Raw genomic sequence first — 19,672 nt, 5'->3', positions numbered from 1 at the left:
ACCCCGCGCCAATGCTCCTGTTAGCAGAAAACTGCACCGGGGTTCTTTGTAGAGAGCACCACGGAGCGATCCTGTTCTTTCTTCAGTTTCCCAGGGCCATGCACTGTACAGTGAGAAAGCTGGCTTTTTTGTTAAACTTTGGCTTTTCATTCTACTGCCCATTTGTACCTGTTCAAAAAAAGTATATAAAGTATATAAATACATCAAGCAGTTTTTCCAACTATATATATGTTTTGCATGTTTATTATTATTATTATTATTATTATTATATAGCGCCAGTGCACAGCTATTATTGCATGTTGTTAGGAGAAAGTAGTGGGAGGGTCATGTGCATGAGAGCTTACAATCTATATGGGAGTTTGCATTTGTCAAAACACTTTTTTAGATGAAATGTGAGGGTTCATAAATACAAATATCAAAATATAGTTTTTCTCTTAAGAGAACAAATATAGCATGTTTTCTTATTTAAAAGTATGTGTCCAGGAGAACCTTAGTACTAACAATGGGACCAGCCAGAAGTTCCTTAGTGTGTGTCACCAGGCTGCACATAAAGAAAGCTGTGAGAGACCACCGTTATTTTACCTCCCAAACACTTGGGGGCACAGTAAAGTGCATCAGAATGTATTAACTGGCACTTTAGACAAAGGTGGATCCAACCACTTGCAATTTTTTGCTCTATATATTGACCATATATGGTCTGCTTCACATTTTTGCACTTACTACATATATACATAATGCACTGCCATCACCGTTTTTACAGTATAAAAACTACCAAATCATTATGATTATTATGTCTCAGATTGTTGTATCTCATTTGTTGTTACTATATGTAGATGTCGGTTACATTTTTGTAGTACCAGATTTATACTAAATAATTCTAGTAAATAATATATATAAGAGATAAAATGAAACTGATACACTATATTCTTTTTCTCCAGGTCCTGTTCTAATGTCATTAAAGCCAGGATCAAAGTCAGCTCCATACCAAGTACCAGTGACCAAGGAGGAACCCAAGTTTCCTATTCCTATAAAGGAGCCAAAACTAATGTATGAAGGGAAGGTGCCCACAAGGACATTATGGGAGATAGAGTACAAAACAGAGATTATAAGAGAGGACCGGAGCAATAAAAAAGCATTTGAAAGGCTTCAAGACTCCAAACAAGCCATATCTAATGGATTTGATTTCTTTGAGTGTCCAGCACCTAAAACTGAAAATGAGGTAAAATATGTTTCTGTAAGAGGTTGGTTTACTTAATGGTTGGCTTGATAAACATTCTTGTATGTTCACTACATTTGGGGGAACATTAGCTCGTATGTTACAGGCAAGGAAGCTAGCCAGTCAGGGCTAAATTGTTAATCTATCCTGCCACTGGAATGTCAGAATTTCAGCTGAAAAAAAAAACTGGAACAAAGGCCAAATAAACTGCTGATCAGTTACTTACCAGGGATTGGCTGTACTTTTAAGTATTGTGGTACAGCCAGGTGATTGTTGTGTAGTCTGAATCTCAAGCCTCAGAAGCTAGAACAAAGTCCAAGTAAATTAGACTTGCTTTACCATAGCTACTTGTAGAGGGTGCAAATCCTTCACATACATTTCCTTAAAGAAAATCTTTAGTTTCATTGCAACAGCTCACAAAGTTTCGAGTGACACGCCACTGCTTAAGAAAGAAGTTGTGCTACAGTGCTTCCCTGAGCTGTTACCTAGAAAAAAATCAAGGCCTATTTATTGAAATTAAGGAATGCTGTGCTAAGAAATATACTTTCCTAACAAAAGTAACATGCTGTGCTTGAGTTTACCACCCAGTTGCTTACAGAAATGAGTCTTGGTGTAACTTGGGCAAATAGGGGCATGTACTAAAGCAATTGGATGGCACATGCTAGAGCTCTGTGTGACAGTCTCACATCTGAACACAGCCTTTTAGCAAAGGAACAAACAGAAAGATGTTGCTGCAGATTACACAGTATAAACAAAATTGAATGACATGATATAAAAATATCTGATCAACTAAAAGCTGTAGCTTGTGACTACTGTACTGTCTTGGGTCAAAGTTGCCCCGTTATATAATGTGATGGGCAGTGGTGTTTGGTATTAGAAGCTTTATGAGTGGAAATTTAATAAAGTTTTATCACTTTGTCTCTGCAGCTGTTACAGATGTTCTACAAGCAGCAGGAAGAAATCCGCAGGTTACGGGACCAAATTACTCAAAGGGATGTTCAGATTAAACAATTAGAATTGGAAATAAAGAACAAGCGCAACAGTACAGCCAGCTATTGACTATCAGCTACCCACAGCCACTAGAATGTAACACAGAGAGAAAAAAAGGCCTATATACTATTTTTATGTAAAGAAAGAAATTTCAGATACGTAGCAATGCTACAAGGTGCACATAATATTTATCACCTTTTATTATCTGTTTTCAGCTTTTTTATGTTATATTTGAACAAACTGCAGTCAAAGGTTTTTAACACTAAGGGGACTATGACTATAAAATGAGGGAAGTTCTTTAATAAAAATCCCATCTGCCTTAAGTGAGCCAAAACATAATTCTTTGGAATGATTAGTCTGACCTTCGCTTGCCTGTGAAACCCCCGGAAATTAGTAGGCCATAAACCGGCCGGAACGCTATGGAGCAGCGCTTTTAAAAAGCCTGTTGGGTTTTTTGTGATGTCTTTATTGATTGGACGTCAGGAAGGAAAGAATACATTAAAATCTGCACCTATAGCATGTTCCTGCAATCATACATTCTCTGCTTCCTAGCACGGGTGCCAGTATTGAGAGATAGACTGTCTGTTGTGCCTTGCAGCGCATTTAAAGGATGAGCAGGGGAAATTGGCCATGCAATTTGCAAGGCATTATTTGTATTTTTGTATCTATTCAAAAACCATGATAAGCAGCAGTAATTGAGTTCTCAGCTGCATATATTTGACCAAATTAAGGTTGTATTAAATATATGGTCAGAATACTGATTTTAAAAAACTGACACACAAAAGGAAAAAATCTTATTGGTTCTTTATGGTTCCCTGTAATTGAGTAGTTTTGACGCACACATTAAGCATAGTTTGTAGGTCTGCCACATAAAAAACACTTCTTTGCCTTTCCACCGCCTTATTGCATCAATAAATGTGGGCTGTTTTGAAGGTGGCAGTAGGAATGAAACATTGCCCCAAGTCCCACACAGTCCAGAGCAACTGGTGGCTCAAAACGGCAGGGTGCAGAGACCCTTATGTCAGGTACGTAGGTGAAACCTAAGACTGCCAGTGGTTCTCTTTTATAGTCTTAATACTTAATAAGTCTGCTTATTGAAAGAGACATACCTATAGTTTTTATCTGATCTGATTTCAGTGACAATAAATTAAAATATTGGAGCCAATTCAGGGAGCGTACTGAAAGAGTTGTTTCTCCACTATATTCTGCCTACTGGAATCATAAAGGCAGCTATTACAAATGCAGGCTTTATCTTTATTCAAAGGATGCATTTTTTTCAGTTCACACATTACAAAATTCCCAAACATTTTTAATCAGAGCACCATTTGTGTCTGAGCAGTTTATGTTCTAGGTAATATTTCTTTTCTTACACCCTCCACAGCTTCAGTGCCTTTGGCTAAAACAACAGCAAATAGCTAGCTAGGCAAAGCTGCATAACCAACATGTGACTACATGGAAAGAGGAGCCAAACCCTTTTAAAGAAATCAGGTGAAGAAGGTCAGAAGATCCTACTCTATAGCTCCCAGCAACCTATGTGGCACTTCTTTCCCTTTTACTGGGCTGCACCTTTTTATAATAATTATTGTGCCTGCTGTTATCTTTTTGCTTTGTGCCGTGCACAAATCTACACTTTGATATTGAAGCATAAAGCAGCTTTATGTAATCAGGCTCCTCTGGTCTTATACTGTACACAGGTAAAAGTCTTTAGGGTGCAGTTTTTCACTATGGTGATGGAGAGCCAGCAACAGGCACAATTACACAGTCATAGTGGTGGGCCTTCTTTAGGGATTCATAGATTGTTGGAATATACTGCCCTTTTTCACTACAACTCAGGGAACTGTAGTCTGTGCTCCTGCTGCTCTTGCCCATTGCAGTTTGGCCATAGAAGACCAAACTCAGAACCTGATGCAACACGGCTGATTCTTTGTTAAACTGGTAGAATGACAAAAGGAACAGAAAGCCATAGAGATAGTTAGATTTTTTTTTTTTGGGGGGGGGCGGGTTGTCTTCTTGGATCTAACAGCAAATCAGCACATGGCTGAGGTAAATGGCTGACTGCTTGTTCAGTAGTTAACTGGTAATATGTGATGCCTTTAAACAGAAGGCTTGGAATGTGTAATTATTTACCTAGCATCTTTATTAAAATGATTGAAAATGCTAAATAAATATAATGTCTTGCTTTTGTATATAATGTATAGCTGATGCACTACTCTGTAACCCCTCCTATTCTTTGCACAAGAACTCGCACCTTTACTTTGTGTGGTGCAGGACTATGACACCTTCACCCCCTTTCATAAGGTACCGTGGGATAAGCTTCTTTAATAATGTTCCTCTAGCAGCTAGAGGCATCTCTATGCTTTGTAAATTTCTCTGGTAGATAGAAGTCTTATCACTGATGATGGAAACGCTAGTGTGGTATTTCTCACTGAATGTCAATGTGCTCTGTTGGTCACAATAACATAACTGAAGAAACACATTGGACAGGTCAGTGGTCCAGTGTATATTGGGGGGTTAGCACTGAGCGCTCCACCTACCTAACATTTTAGCATTACTATATGTTAGTAGTTAAGTAGGCCTTCAAAATCAGTACATCTGTAGAACTGGAATAAAATGTAAGCCTAACAGACTAGAATCTGTAGAGATAAGCAACATAATGATGAACTACAATTCCCAGGAAGCCACCAATAGGCAAATTTATTTTTCAGACTTGTTATTCTTAGGAATCAACTGTGGAAAGTTGTTCGAAAATGCCCTAACGTAGGAATATAATGCCTCTAGCACCACCACTTGCTACTGTACCCACATGATATTTTTCCCGAAAGACTCATTTTCTCATAGTTTTATTACCCACAATGCACCATTTTTGGATTTCCAGCACAGTAATGGTTGTCCATTAATTAGCAGGCATTACAACTTGCATGTGATTTACCAGTGTCTGTGTTGTAAACTCAAAGGCCGGTTTTGTGCCAAGGTACATGCAAGTGGAATCATTTTCAGTGCACTGATGTGTGTGAAGGCAGAATCGCTGCAATGTATTAGTAAATCAGTTACATGTGTAAGCCAAATATATAGGCAGTTGTTAGCCCCATGGCTTAATTACACACTATGCATGCATCAGAGCAGGTTGAATGACAGTAGGCAGTAGGCAAAAGTTGTAAGGGGTGTAAATGCAATTTTGCATTCTGTTATGCCCCTGCTTGTAAATGAACCCTAAAGCAGCCAAATAATATGAAATAAGGTAAGATCATCCTCAGCCATGTGGACCCTAAGTCTTTTTGTCACAAGATTGCAGTGCACTATTATATTCAGTATAATAGAGAGGGGTCATATAATGAGCTATGTTTCTGTTTCTCATCAAAGAGAACAGGCTGCATCTCTTCATGTGGTTCCTTGTAGAGGAACGCATGAAAGATCCACTGCAAGGAAATGCATGAAGAAAGGCTTGTGTGTAAGAGCCCTTATTGAGCAAATATATATGGCTTCACTACATAGGAGCTATTTAAGTAATGTATGTGCATTAAGAAATAACTACCAATAGTTGGCTTTGCTTGTGAGAGCTTAAAATTATATACATGGCAGTTGGCAGGGCCAGACCTAGGGGTAGGCAGAAGAGTCATGCGTCTAATGTGCAACGGATGGTGCTGGGCACCTGCCTCTTCTGTCTGCCTTCCCTAGTTCTGCAACAATTCTGCCTGGCTGACTGCTAAGAGAGCTGAGTTGGGTTGGCAACTGATGCTCTTCACCTCGAAGGGGTTCTGGTGTGGGAGCTTGCCTGGGGCTCCATTTTGTTTGCCTTGGCATTAGCAGCTGGTGCCTTTTTTGGGAGGCTTGGCCTTCCTAAGCCTTCATTATCCTCTGCTTGTTTAGCACCTGTGTTAGTATATTGGCCATTGTTTATAAAGTCAAATACCCAAAGTGGCGACAGTTTACATAACAAATGGCCATATACAGGTTTCTAAAGGTGGCCATACACATACCAATAACGATCTTTCCTGCGACCATTGGTCACAGGCCAGATCATTCCTTCCCTTCATTGACATTCAGGGCTGAATCGTCAGATATGGAGGTAGAAACAATTCTACCTTCACCTGACGATTCAGCCCTAAACGCAGATTTTGCTAGGGCGTCTTTGCTATCTTTTGTCCCACGCAATTGACGAGACGACTGATATCCGATCCACCATACATGCACCAAATATCGTACAAAACGAGGTTTCATACAATACTATTGGTGCGTGTATGGCCAGCTTAAGAGTAGTCCTGTACTTATGTTTCACCTACAGTAGTACCCACCTCATTCCAATTATAGCCTCTATAGATGTGGTTGTCTTGGATTTTCTTGGAATTATGGCTGATATCAATCCTGTGTATCCTGTATTGGTGATATATATTTGTAACCTTGTTATGAGCTAAGAGCGACCTGGCCAAATGTTGGACGTCCAAAGGGACTGACCACCACTGCTCTGTAGTAAATGATATTATATGAATGATCATGTGCTGCCATGTGATATTCATGATCCTTCTGTTCATATACTGAATAGACTGCATGTTGCTGGCAACTCATTACACCAAGCCAGAAGCACCATGGTTGGGGAAGCATTACCCTTGTAGAACTGGATGTGTTTTTAATGATGCATGATCTCTTTGCTTTCCATACAAATATTTTCACTTAGACTGATATATTTAAATTGTAATCTGCATTAAATAAACAAATTGTAATTTTAAAGATTCATCTCTATTATCTTAAGCTGTATTCCTATAAGAATGAGAAGTAACGAGCAAATCAAATGACTACAAGCCAATTATAACTATGCTTACTGCTAGAAATTACTTGAAGAGAAATTTGTAATTGTTTACGGCAGGTATCTGCAACGCATGTCCCCTTCAGCTGCTGCTGAACTACATCTTCCAGCACACAGGAACTACAACTCCCAGCATACAGCAGCTTTTTGCCTGGGATTTGACAAAAAGCAACAGCTGAAGAACCACTGGTTGTAATTCCTGGCTTTACTATGTAACCTCAGAACAAAGAATATGTAATTAGCACTTGACTATTTTTGCAATACTTCTGTAAGAGCTTTAATTGTAAAATGTTTTTGTGATTACACAACCTTAGATTTTTTTTCTGCTTTTACTGTTGTTTTATTTTGTTTGTTTGTTACTTTTAATGCTCCCTTGTAAAAACAATTAAAAGTATAATAAAGTACAATTTTGAGAAAAATGTGTTGTAGAAATAATTCACAGCAAAATACTTTTGATAAGAAAAAAAATGTGCAGTAATTCTCATTTTACTCAATTTTAAAATCCAAATTCGTCCTAATGACAATTTTGTAAATTGTAATCTTTTTAGAAAAGTGTATAGATAACCAGAGAAATACAGTTTTACTCCATAGTACCTGACTACTAGGTTTTTATTTACACTAGCAAACAGACCAGTGGTTTGAATGAGATAGGAAAATGAATAGGAGAGGGGTCTGCATAGAAAGATAAGCAATAGAAAGTATCAATAAGCAGTGCTAAGTTGCTGGGTGCAGTGACCCCTGACAACCTGATAGTATTTTAAATTAGAAACTGGTAAGAGCAGTATTAAGGTGACATACGCGTGGGCGATATCAGGAGAATCCAAGCTAATTTGATCGTTTGGCCCGATCGAATTATTACGGTGGGTATAGGCAAAGTCGGTCTGACTAGATTTTTTAACCTGTCCGATCGAGATCGGGCAGATTTCAGGCCAGATATTGGCTGTGCAGGCCCGTCGGTAGTGCCCATACACGGGCCAATTAGCTGCCGAATCGGTCTAAGGGATCGATATCGGCAGCTAGAATCGGCCTGTGTATGGGGACCTTTAGAAAGCAAAGGGCGAAAGGTTGCTAAGAGTAGTACAAAGGAGTAGTAGGCATGTATTTGAGAGTACCAAACATATACATATACTTACCTGACTTCTATAATAACAATTCATTGCTGAATAATAGATGAATCATAACAATAACCAACATTCAGATCTCAACATTTCATATGTAAATTATTTTATAATTAACCTTCTTAGCCAGGCACTGTACTTTCAGTGCCCGCCATAACTGGCCACAGCCAGAACCAACATTTACACTCCAAAAACCACCAAAAACTGCACAGCTGCAACGTTATTTATTTATTTATTTTTTTTAAAGTGGTGGGATGGGAAGATCCTCACCTGGTAATGACAGACTGTGTAGATTGCCGGGGTGAGTGCCTTATAAAACCTCTGTATAAACGAGCCTCTGTCTGGTGGGCTAAACAGACCCCCAGCACTCCCTGTACTTGAGCATAGGACTGTCCACAATAGCCCACAAGATTAAGAGCCCAGGCTACCATACTCCATGCCAAACTCCAATGCCAAGCCACAGGGGCGGGCGAAGCTGACCGGGCGCCCTAGGCAACCCGGTCGGCCACCACCCCACCCCCGAGCGAGGAGGGGCGCGATCCGAACGGTCATTGCCTCCACCGCTAATGACAAGGCCATGACAGAGGCAGAGACAATGACAGAGGACGATGACTAGGGGTAGGCAGGAGAGGCTCCTGCCTGGCGCCCCCCAATCATTGCGCCCTAGGCAGCTGCCTCTTCTGCCTACCCCTAGTTCTGGCCCTGCCCAGCCATAGGGGGTTAATCGCCTCTATAACATGCCAAAAATGAACTTAAAGGTGAACTTCCCAGTGAAGGCTTTGGACTTATGTTCACAGGTAATCACTGGAAAACACACACTAGAGGGTTTCTGCAGGATATCCTGAGAATATTATTTACTTGTTTTGTTGCTGAGTGCATCTTGTGTATACACTGGAACTCGGTGTGAAAAATTTATAGTTGCATGTTTTCCTGGGCAGGAGTGTATTGCCTTTTTCTCCACTGGCTAATGCAGGGATCCCCAACCTTTTATACCTGTGAGCCACATTTAAATGGAAAAAGTGTTGGGGAGCAACACAAGCATAAAAAAGGTTCCTGGGGGTGCCAATTACAGCTATAATTAGATACTTAAGAGCCCCTATGAGGACTGGCAGCCTACAGAAGGCTCTGTCTGGCATTATACCTGGTTTTTATGCAACCAAAACGCCAAGCCAGGAATTCAGAAATAGAAAGCACCTGCTTTGAGGCCACTGGGAGCAACATCCAAGGGGTTGGGGAGCAACATCAAGCCACTGTTTGAGGAACACTGGGCTAATGTATACCAGCAGAGAAAACGTCAAGTGTGACATTGGCTTTAAGGAAAACTTCAGCCCTTAATGAAGATTATTTTTCTATAAATCAGCTGCCCATGAAATAACCTGTGACTGACAATTAAATAAATGACTCCTATACCTTCTACAAGTCAAATAAACAACTGTGAAGCAAGATAGATGAATGAAAACATATTCTAGCAAACCTCAAGTGATCCCAATACATTAAGCACCAACCCTGTACTGGTGTAAGATTGAATTTTCACTGAAAACTGCTTGTATACAAATATATTGTTGGCTTCAATCGTTCAAGTGCAGCAGGGATGGCTCAGCACCAGCGCCATCTGTTCTGATCCTCCAAGGGATCGCTGCAGCTTCAGTGTTTGCGATCCCTGAGGGACAGGTGGCAGGTATTTAAACAGTGCTGTGAGGCTTTTCTCTGCTAAAAGTTTTGGTTGGGGGGTTGACATGTCCTTTAAGTGCCTCTTAAGTGTACAGGGTCAGACTGGGGGTGCAGTGCCCCACCAGGGCTGCTGCCCCAGGGTCCCCAACCCCCCAAGGTCCCTTGCACCCCCCTTCCCCCACAGAAAGAAAACACTGATAAGGGAGATCTGTGGGCATTGGGCCTGGGATGACAGGGCCCTCTGGGGCCAGTCTTTCTTCATAACTGACACCCTTTACCAGCTTAGTCACTCTAATTTAGTTTATTTTCAACTAGCAACCCCAAGCCCAACCAGTGGCTCTTGAGCAACAAGTTTTGGAAATGCAGGCTAGCAGTCCACAAACCAAATAGCCAATCCCAGCCCTTATTTGGCATCCCCAAAGAATTTTTTTCATGCTTGTGTAGCTCACAAGTAAAAAAAGGTTGTGGATCCCTGGTCTATAGCATGCTCTGGTATCCTGGGCAGACCCTGGTGTTATCGCACTCCCAGAACCAGTAGTTTTGCCACTGCCAAAGTAATTCATGAAATAAAACTGGACCCGACAGAGAACCCTATTCCAAGTAGAGAATATACTATTGACAATAAAACTCTGCCCACACTTTTCTGTCTAGGTGAAAACACTAGCAAGATCAATAGTTTAGAAGTTTTGTTTATGTGGAACATGTATCAAAACTTTGGGCTAAGTCCAGATAGACCACATCTGCAGCCCCACTGTCCAAGTTCCCACTTCCATAAAAAGTCATTACATTTGTCTGACACAATCTGTCCTTAATAAAGTCATGCTGGTTACTACGCATAATTACAAGGTAGTGTTTTATTATTACAGGAATGGGATCAGTTATCCAGAATCCTCGGGACCTGGGGTTTTCCGCATAATGGGTCTCTCCATAATTTGGGCCAACATATTTAGTCTGCTGAAAAAATAATTTAAACATTAAATAAACCCAATAGGATTGTTTTGCCTCCAATACGGATTAATTATATCTTAGTTGGGAGTCTATTGGAGATGGTCTTTCTGTAGTTTGGGGCTTTCTGGATAATGGATCCTGTACCTGTACAGAGAAAAGGGAAATCATTTTTATTTATTAGATGATTATTATGGACAATAGGTTTTTGGATAATAAATCCCATACCTATACTTTATTCATGTGAATCATTCATAGTTTAACCCAATTTTAGTAGGGGGGTAGCTTAAGGGCCAGTTAATGTAATTTTAGAGGGAGCATGCCTGTTTGCTGTCCTATATACTCTTTTTGGGAATATAATGCAGCATTGATGTATGTACCCCTGTTATAAGTTGCAGGCAGGCCTAAGTTGTGTAGGGTGAACGTCCTCAAAACAGGTACTGTATCAAATCATATAAATACAAGCCTTGGCATAATAACCCATGGCATCAATTCCATACAAGCGAATGGGCATGTGGAGTATTCTTCGGTCACATTTGTATGGAATTGTTTATCATTAAATATACCCCAAGAATACTGACACTAATAAACTTTTCGTGAAATCAAATATCCCATAACAAGGGTGTGCAGTGGCATTGGGTTATAAGAATAATGCGTGTGCTCCATTAAAAAGTGCATCTCTTTACTTTTGTGAGCAGGCTTAATAATACCTATGAATAGGAGGAGTTGTCTTGATTTAAAGAATAAGTAAACCTTTTTTCCTATCTATAATATTACTTTAAAATGTGCCCAGAATAACATACCTTTCTCTTGGCATTTAATCTTGTTTTGTTTCTAAAGGACAAGCAGCTCATTTCAGCTAGACCGCTAGCTAAATAAATGCATGCAAGCATGTACAGTAGACAGCAAAGAAAACATGAGAAGAGCTTCACGCCAGACTAGGAAGTAGCTGAGAGAGCTGTAGTTTGTGATTTAGAAATGAAATAAGACTGAATTCAATTTTAAAATAAAATGCTTGCTTATCCCTTAATCTCTGCTATTGGCTGTATTTTATGAATCTTTGTTGTTTGGCAGTTCAGTGCGTTATAAGATTGAAAATATAGGTATGGGGTCTATTATTTGGAATGCTTGGGACCTGGGGGTTTCTGGATAACAGAGTTTTCCTTACTTTGGATCTCCATAACTTGAGTCTGCTAAAAAGATTTAAACATGAAAGAAACCCAATAGGATTGTCTTGCTTCAAGTACAGGGGTACTGTTTTATTATTGAAGAGACAGAAATACATACAGTACAATACAAAAGAAATTAGAATGATGCCAGCTGCTCTGACTGGGCCTGTAGCTGAAGGTTGATGTTGTCTTGCCGACTGACTCATGCACAGGACAATTTCTAGGAAATGGGCTTACAAGGGGTAATTGGCAGTGGAGTCAGGGCGGGGAAGATTTTTTAGGTAGGGTAGATTGCAACTAGAAGTGCAACCAGGGCAATAATTTAAGGGCATATTATTTAGTGAAAGTTCAATTTCTAAACCTCTAGTAACCCAAGCACAGTAATAAGCATGCTCCATTGCACGCTCCAGTAAAATCTGGGCTCCCATTTGCAGACTAAGTTCATCCAAGTGAGTTTCTCTCACTGCAGAGCTGTGTAACTCCCTCTCCCCACTCCCTTCAGAATCTCATTGTCTGCCTGGCGTGGTGCACATGCCCAGTTCCAAGCCATTTTAATGAGCATGCTCACTTGAGATGAATCTCTTCTCTACACAGCAGACGATTGAGCAGACGATTGCCCACAGTCAATCCTCCAATGAGCCGATCGCATAGGCAGTTGCTATACTAACTCTGCCTTTGTAAACAGAGCTCTCTGCTCACTCTCTTGGAACATGTTCTTCTGACTGCAGGCAGGAAAGTTTAACCTTTTCACCGCTGAATCTGATCTGCAGGCATTTTATAAGTGAGTCTTGCAAGCTTAAACAGTGTTTGCTGAAATACTTAAGCAATGTGCACTTTTTATTGTTGTTTAATGCCCTAACAGTTTCATTTTAAGGAAAAAGCTGTCTGTACAGCTTTGTTTAAAAAAGCAGAAACTTGAAAAAAAAATCCTTGAAGAGGTCAGGCGCGCGCTCTCGATGATGTCATCCAGCAAAATGGCCGCCGGGTGACACGCAAAATGGAGCAGAAAAGAATGCGGTGGTGCAGGCTGTAGGAGGAGATTGAGGGAGCGGCACTTATGCGGTTTAAGTGGGGGTAAGGTGCCCTATCCATTAGAAGTGAAATTAAAATTAGGGTTGACATCTCCTTTGAGGCACAATATCACAACTATGCATAAATATATAAGTGGACCATTAAATAAACACTCAACTAATTTATGCTTTATTTACCCATAGATTCTTCCACTGGATGTTTTGATTAGAATAAAGAAGGTTCCATATTAAGATGTAAATAAGGTTTTTAACAGTAAAGGTGGCCCTACATGCACAAATATTCGTTTCATACGATATTCAGTGCATCTATTGTGGGAGACGGGGCAACGGATATCGGCAAAGACTTGGATATCAGTTGGGTTGTCAATCGGACGGGAAGGAAAATTTTTATCAGGCGCCTTTGAAGCCATCAGAGCAAAGGCGTGCATTTAATGCTGAATCATCAGATGGTGTAGAATTCTTTTGTTTCTACCTGCATATTGGACGATTCAGCTCTGACTGTTACACCGGTAGATCAATGGTCGCAGGAAAAGTAATAATTGTAACATGTTTTGCACCATTAGAGCTGTGAAGCTGTGGTATTCTCTTCCTGAAGTGATTGTACTAGCAGATAGATACAAACGCAGCCAAGATCCTTTACCATGTTGTCATGTTATGTCTTTTCCAGTTAACACAGAGGGAGAAAAAAAAAATCGCCACCAGGTGGCACCTGGTGTTTTCTATTGTGTTTTGCTGGCAAGTCTGCACTCTAGAACCATCTAGAGCAGGGGTCGGGAACCTTTTTGGCTGAGAGAGCCATAAACACCACATATTTTAAAATGTAATTCCATGAGAGCCATACAATGGCCGACGGGAGCTAGGCCGAAGCCGGGGCCTCAATTTTCGGCTGCCTGTGGAGGGCGATGCAGCTTCAGGCCCGTTCGGCCGCGGATGCTGCGGGGCAAGGTAGGGTGGGTGTCATCTTTAGCTGTTCAATATGGCTTGATAGTGGTATAACTCGAGGGCTACCTAGCACAGTGCACAGTTGGCTGCTCTTTGTAGCCCCAACAGAGACATACTGGCCACATTTTATTTTCAATTCAAGCGTGAACTGTCACAGGTTTCTGCTCCAATGTCCCTCTCAGTTTCCTGGTTCAAGTGCAAGTTAAGGATGCCGGATACGATGCGGAGGAGGGCGTGGCCTGCGCTCGGCGGATAGAAGATGTGTTCTAAGGCTTAGAACACGTCTTCTATCCGCCGAGCACAGGCCACGCCCCCTGTTATTTTTTTTATTAAAGATTTGGCAGCGAGCCAGATGCAGCCATCAAAAAAGCCGCATCTGGCTCCCGAGCCATAAGTTCCCTACCCCTGATCTAGAGACACTTAAAAATGCTGTCTGGACATGGCGAGACAAAATGGGAAAACTTGCTGGCTGCATCTGTAAGATAGTATCAGGAAAGGACTGAATGTCTTTTTAGGAGCCAAGAAGGAATGGTTTCCCACTCTAAGCTCAATGACATACAGAGATACTTTTAGCTAGCAATAAAATAGACAATATTGATAATTGTCCTTATGTGTGTTTTAGCAGAGACAATTCTCTGTAATGTCTATGGCAGGGCATTTTCTGGCGTTTTGTAGCCGTGACAAGTAGCTGCTACTAAGTAGCTCTGTGTGTCACTGCCCTAAGGCAAGTTGTAAAGGCTCTGTTTGGCATTTTTTTTTTTTTTTACCTTCCTCTGGATAAGCTAGCAGTTTGTCTAAGTGAAACCTGCCTAAGTTTGAAGTCTACTGACATATCTTTTTTTGAAGCTTAATTATTATATTAGTAAAATACATTTACCTTGAGTAGGATTTTTTCCTCCAGAAATTTACATATACCAAAACATTACTATTTATAGGCCTAGCAGCCATTTGAATCACCACTAGTTAATATAGGATCATCCTGGTGGACAGCACCAACCCCAGGCAAAAATCTCCATCAATAATGCATTCTGGGTAACATAAAATATTATATAAAAGAATGTATTTTAGGTAAAAATAAAATATATACAGTTTAATGTAGAGCATGGCATGGGTATCATGAAACAATGATTTCATATATACTCTATGAGTTATCCCAGTCACCTCCACTGTACCATCGGTCAGAAATAAGGGCTCAGATAGAGAACCACCCTCCCAAGACTGAAAGAAAATGTGTGAAGGCAATCCCATGATATGCAGAAAGTAGACAAACTCTGCATATGTTTGATACTGCTTCTTTTATCCAACAGATAAAATAATTCAAACTGTTTGTCTGGGCAGGGGCGGGCCAAGCCGACCGGGCGCCCTAGGCAACCCGGTCGGCCAACTCCGCCCGGGGGGGGGGGCGGTGCAATTCAATCGGTCATTGCCTCCACCGCTAATAATAAGCGGCGGAGGCAATCAGGGCCGGATTTAACTTCTGGGCGCCCGAGGCCGCCGCCACCGCCCCCGCGAGTGCACATGCGCAATCGCGCGGCGCCCTCTCCCCTGAGTGCGCATGCGCGATCATGTGTTTCCAATGCGCAATCGCACATTTAAACTCCCATGCGGAGCAGTGGGGAGAGGTCCCGACTGCTCCGTATGGGAGCCAAATTTAAAAATTCTGTTGCGGCGGGGCAGCATGCCGCCCCTAAACTTGTGCCACCCTAGTCCCGGGCCTTTGTGGCCTTTCCACAAATCCGGGCCTGGAGGCAATGAGAAAGTAGCACTAGGGGTAGGCAGGAGAGGCTCCTGCCTGGTGCCCCCCAATCGTTGCGGCCTAGGCAGCTGCCTCTTCTGCCTACCCCTAGTTCCGGCCCTGTGTCTGGGTGATGTTGGGATAAAAAGGATTACCATGAAGGTTCCATTTAAAATCACTTATCCATAAGGTTCTACACAATGATATCCCCAAACTAAGAGAAGATAACGCAGACAAATGCCATAACTTAAAAACCAGTCGTGCCAACCATTGTTTGTAAGCAAAAGTTCTTAAAGCTGTTAAGGAACAGAAATGCATTTTAAAGGTCCGTGGGCCGCACAATTAAAAGGAATTTAATCAGCATTGAGAAAGGTAAACATACAACTTGGATTTACCAAATAGTAACATGTTTATTTCACTCATGTTCTTAAAAAATAGTTTATCATCTGCAGTTGTCGCAAAAAACATCCTACTGTAAAAAAATATCGAACTGTTAGAAAAAAAGCAAAGCATGAAAAACAGACCCAAAATGTTAAGATTTTATTTACAAAGGTTTTTTTTTCCCTCTTTTTTTCGTTGTTGTACAGAAAGTAAAAATGTTGCTCCATCTTCTAGTTAACAGGTAGCCACTGATAACCATGACTCCAAAAATACAACCTCAGAGGTCTAACTCAGAAACCCTTAGGAACCCCAACAGAATAGGAAAAGCATTGACCAAAGTTTGAAATTTAGCCAGAAGTTCTGTCTTTTTTTTTTGCCTTTTTTTCAGACTTAATTAGAAATTATGTTGTAAGCTTCCAGTAGGGGTTATTGGTGGTAGGAATGTCACAGTAACAACTCTTTGGCTCGTTGGGTTTTCAAGGACAGGGGCTTGTTTTTAATCACTATGACTGAAACCTGCTTATCAGTAATCCATGGGTGGGGCCAGTTCAATCAATACCATATAATCCATTAAGGTCCTTTATCATTTCATTCTCTATTTTTTGTTTTCTGCCTTAGTCATCCTCTTCATCACCATCATCATCAGTTTCTCTCTTCCTTTTCTCTCCTTTGCCAGATTCTTCTTCTTCTGGTAAGAAAACAAAAAATAGCTTATAAAGGTATTCTAGTTTTTCCCAATTCTAGTTCATAGTGTTATATACCATAGCATTGCATTTGAAATCACTGTGGAAACGGACTCTGCATTAATGAAAAATAAACCTATATTGCAATGTTCTCTTCAAAGCTTTAATGGTCTTGCCAATTTCTGTTACCCACACTATATTTATATGCTTTCCCTCCAAATGGGATGGGCATCATGATACTTAAAAAAAGGAAACCAGCTAAAAATGTGCACTCACTGTAAGGCGAGGAAAACACATACCTTGCTGTGGTTCACAGCATTAAAGTTCACCTTCATATTAACTTTTAGTTACAGAATATAGCTGGACCTAGTCCAAGAAATTCTTCAATTATTCATTTTTGTATGGCTTTTAATTTATCAATGCTCTTTCCAGTCAGCAACTCAAAATGCGACCTGGTTGGTTATTGCTTATATTCATTCTCTACTATTCATCTTTAAACCAATTTACTTCTGGGACTACCAGGGCTGCCTTTTTATGTTTATATTGCACAATTGTTAGTAATTCTGTCAATGTGCAAAGCAGGGCAACTGTGGTTGTCAATAGGAATTTGGAGTTCACTGTGGGTGAAGCTTACAGTAGAAAGGGCAGAAATTTGTAACTTTCACACACTGAGATCAAACATTGATATTAGGAGAAGATCTGTGGCTAGAAATGCAATTATGTTTACGCTATAGGTGAACTATAATATTTGTATACTTTAATGTTGCTCTAATGGAAAAGGCCTAGGTGTTAAGACAAGGGAGCACCTAAAGGAATGAATGATAGAGAAGATCAGCAAAGTAAAGAAGTGGGGAAAGGAAGGCTGAGCAAGTGAAGGGGAATCTCACAAGAGGGAATCCAGTGAATTTGACATCAAGATTTTTAAATTATGCATGTAACAAACCTTCATCCTCTTCATCATCCTCCTCATCATCATCTTCATCTACTTCTCCATCATGTCCAAAGTCTTCTTCCTGCAGACATCAGTGATAGAAAAAATATAACTCAACACTGGACTTTACACACACATTTATATATTATATATATTATGTAGGGCTTTGGGTACGCTTTTTATGCTGGTGTTTATGTGTGTGTATGTGTTGAGCAAAATGTAAATGCAAAAATAGAAAGGTTTATTACTCAACGTTTCGGTCTCACACAGAAACCTTCATCTGGAGTGAAAAACAAAACATATATATACATATATATATATATATATACATATATATATATATATATATATATACATACATATACACACATAAACACCAGCATAAAGAGCTTACCCAAAACCCTAAATTAAAATAAAGAATTTAAAGATGAACAAAAATGGCTTGTATTGGGATAATAATGTCAGATCATACCCAGTGAACAGTGGAGACTCGGCTGTATAAACCCCGAGCCTGTCTCAAATCCCAAAGCACTTAAGGAAGATCAAGCCAAACTTAAATAGCTCACCAAACTATATATAGATTTATTGGTGTATCTTCCTCAGGACAGTGCCTAGGCAGAATTTTTTAACTCAACCATCTATCAGGGTACAAGTCCCTTCCAAATGCCCTTTATACTATAATCTCTAATTTTAGAATTCTTTGGTTGTCTTAGTTTAATAGAAGCTAGATTTTACTGTGAGGGGGGTTGAGGCTGGCCAGTTAATGTGAGAGGTGAAGGGGTCGAGGCAGGCCAGTTAATGTGAGAGTTGAAGGGGTCGAGGCAGGCCAGTTAATGTGAGAGGTGAAGGGGTTGAGGCAGGCCAGTTAAAAGGGCTTTTATAGCTGGGGGGGTATAGTTCTCCTTTAATCGGCACGCTGAACAGTTAAGACACCTTCTACTAAATCTAGCGTTTGAGAAGCTTAACCCATTCTACTCCTATATGCTGGGAATGTATCCTCACAAGTCCTCTATACTATAATCCGTAATTTTAGAATTGCTTGGTTGTTTTAAATTTCTTAATTAAAATCTAAGTTTTAAATGTTAGTTCCTTAATATTTGTTTTCCTAAATCAACTCTGCAACACCATTCACATTGCTTTCTTATAACTGGTTCATTTTTAAATTTTGTGAATACAAAAGCTTTTAGCCACCTACAAATCACAGCAATGTATTTACCTCTTCCTCACCACTGGCATCCTCTTCATCTTCTTCCTCCCCTATCTCCTCTTCATCTTCATCGTCATCTTCCTCCTCATCTACATCTTCTTCCTCTTCACCTTCCTCCTCTTCATCTTCTTCCTCATCTTCACCCTCTAGGAAAACAAACAAGTTAACAAGAAAAGCCTCTATGAGCATTAGATGTATTTAGTGTTATATCAAATTGACAAATATAAGAACTAACACATATATGGTTTCATTTCATTTTGTCAAACTCACTGATGCTTTCATGACTAAACCAAATGGTTTTAGTCTTGCATCCTTAATGAATAAGATACACATATTACACAGGAAACAGCTTTAGGTAAACAAATGGCCCTCGTTTTTACAAAAGTAAAAAGCAAGGTCTCACATAGTGCCACATTCTGAACAAGTGCACTCCCAACAGATATGATATTTACTGAGGTATCCAAATACAAAAATAGTATTGTATTTGCTAAGCTAGAATATTAGCTACAACATTAACTTAAATTGTTTTTTTTTTTTCTTCCTGGTGTTCTGTAGCCATTAACAATCCATATGGGCATCCTCAATCAGATCCTACTCCTCAGGAGGGCTGGGTCAAGGTAATCCAGGCCAGTGTAAGACAACCAGGGACCTCATGTTTTCTAGAACTTCCCCAGTTTATCAAATGCGATTGGATGCTTTTCATTTACAGTTTCATTTGGGTTTTCCAACCCAGGATAATACGTGTTGAACTAATTAGCCCAGAGTTTCTAGGATGTACATATTTATAGATGTTTTTTCTTGCTGTACCATATCCAGTCTCCTGCTGGAGAGACATTTTTTCATAGACAGAGA

General features: G+C 40.2%; 2 protein-coding genes across 3 annotated transcripts in view; one reads left to right on the top strand and one right to left on the bottom strand.

The window, feature by feature from the left end:
- The window catches only part of coro2a (coronin 2A), a 93,262-nt gene extending 87,001 nt beyond the window's left edge, over positions 1–6,261 (top strand). The window contains exons 11-12 of the mRNA XM_002936684.5: positions 939–1,219; positions 2,144–6,261. Coding sequence (XP_002936730.2) covers positions 939–1,219; positions 2,144–2,275 — 413 coding nt within the window. The 3' untranslated portion in view covers positions 2,276–6,261. The remainder of the gene's footprint in view (positions 1–938; positions 1,220–2,143) is intronic.
- Positions 6,262–16,008: 9,747 nt separating this feature from the next.
- anp32b (acidic nuclear phosphoprotein 32 family member B) overlaps positions 16,009–19,672 on the bottom strand; it is a 29,889-nt gene continuing 26,225 nt past the window's right edge. The window contains exons 5-7 of one of the 2 annotated variants that reach the window (XM_012963706.3): positions 18,830–18,966; positions 17,626–17,695; positions 16,009–16,684 (exon numbers count right to left, since the gene is read on the bottom strand). In XM_012963706.3, coding sequence (XP_012819160.1) covers positions 16,614–16,684; positions 17,626–17,695; positions 18,830–18,966 — 278 coding nt within the window. In that variant the 3' untranslated portion in view covers positions 16,009–16,613. 2 annotated transcript variants of the gene reach the window in all.

Source organism: Xenopus tropicalis, chromosome 1 (genome assembly GCF_000004195.4).
Source record: "Xenopus tropicalis strain Nigerian chromosome 1, UCB_Xtro_10.0, whole genome shotgun sequence".
In the NCBI taxonomy this organism is placed as follows: Eukaryota; Metazoa; Chordata; class Amphibia; order Anura; family Pipidae; genus Xenopus; species Xenopus tropicalis.
The sequence above is the reverse complement of the archived record's forward strand: the minus strand, read 5'-3'. Positions and strand labels throughout refer to the sequence as shown.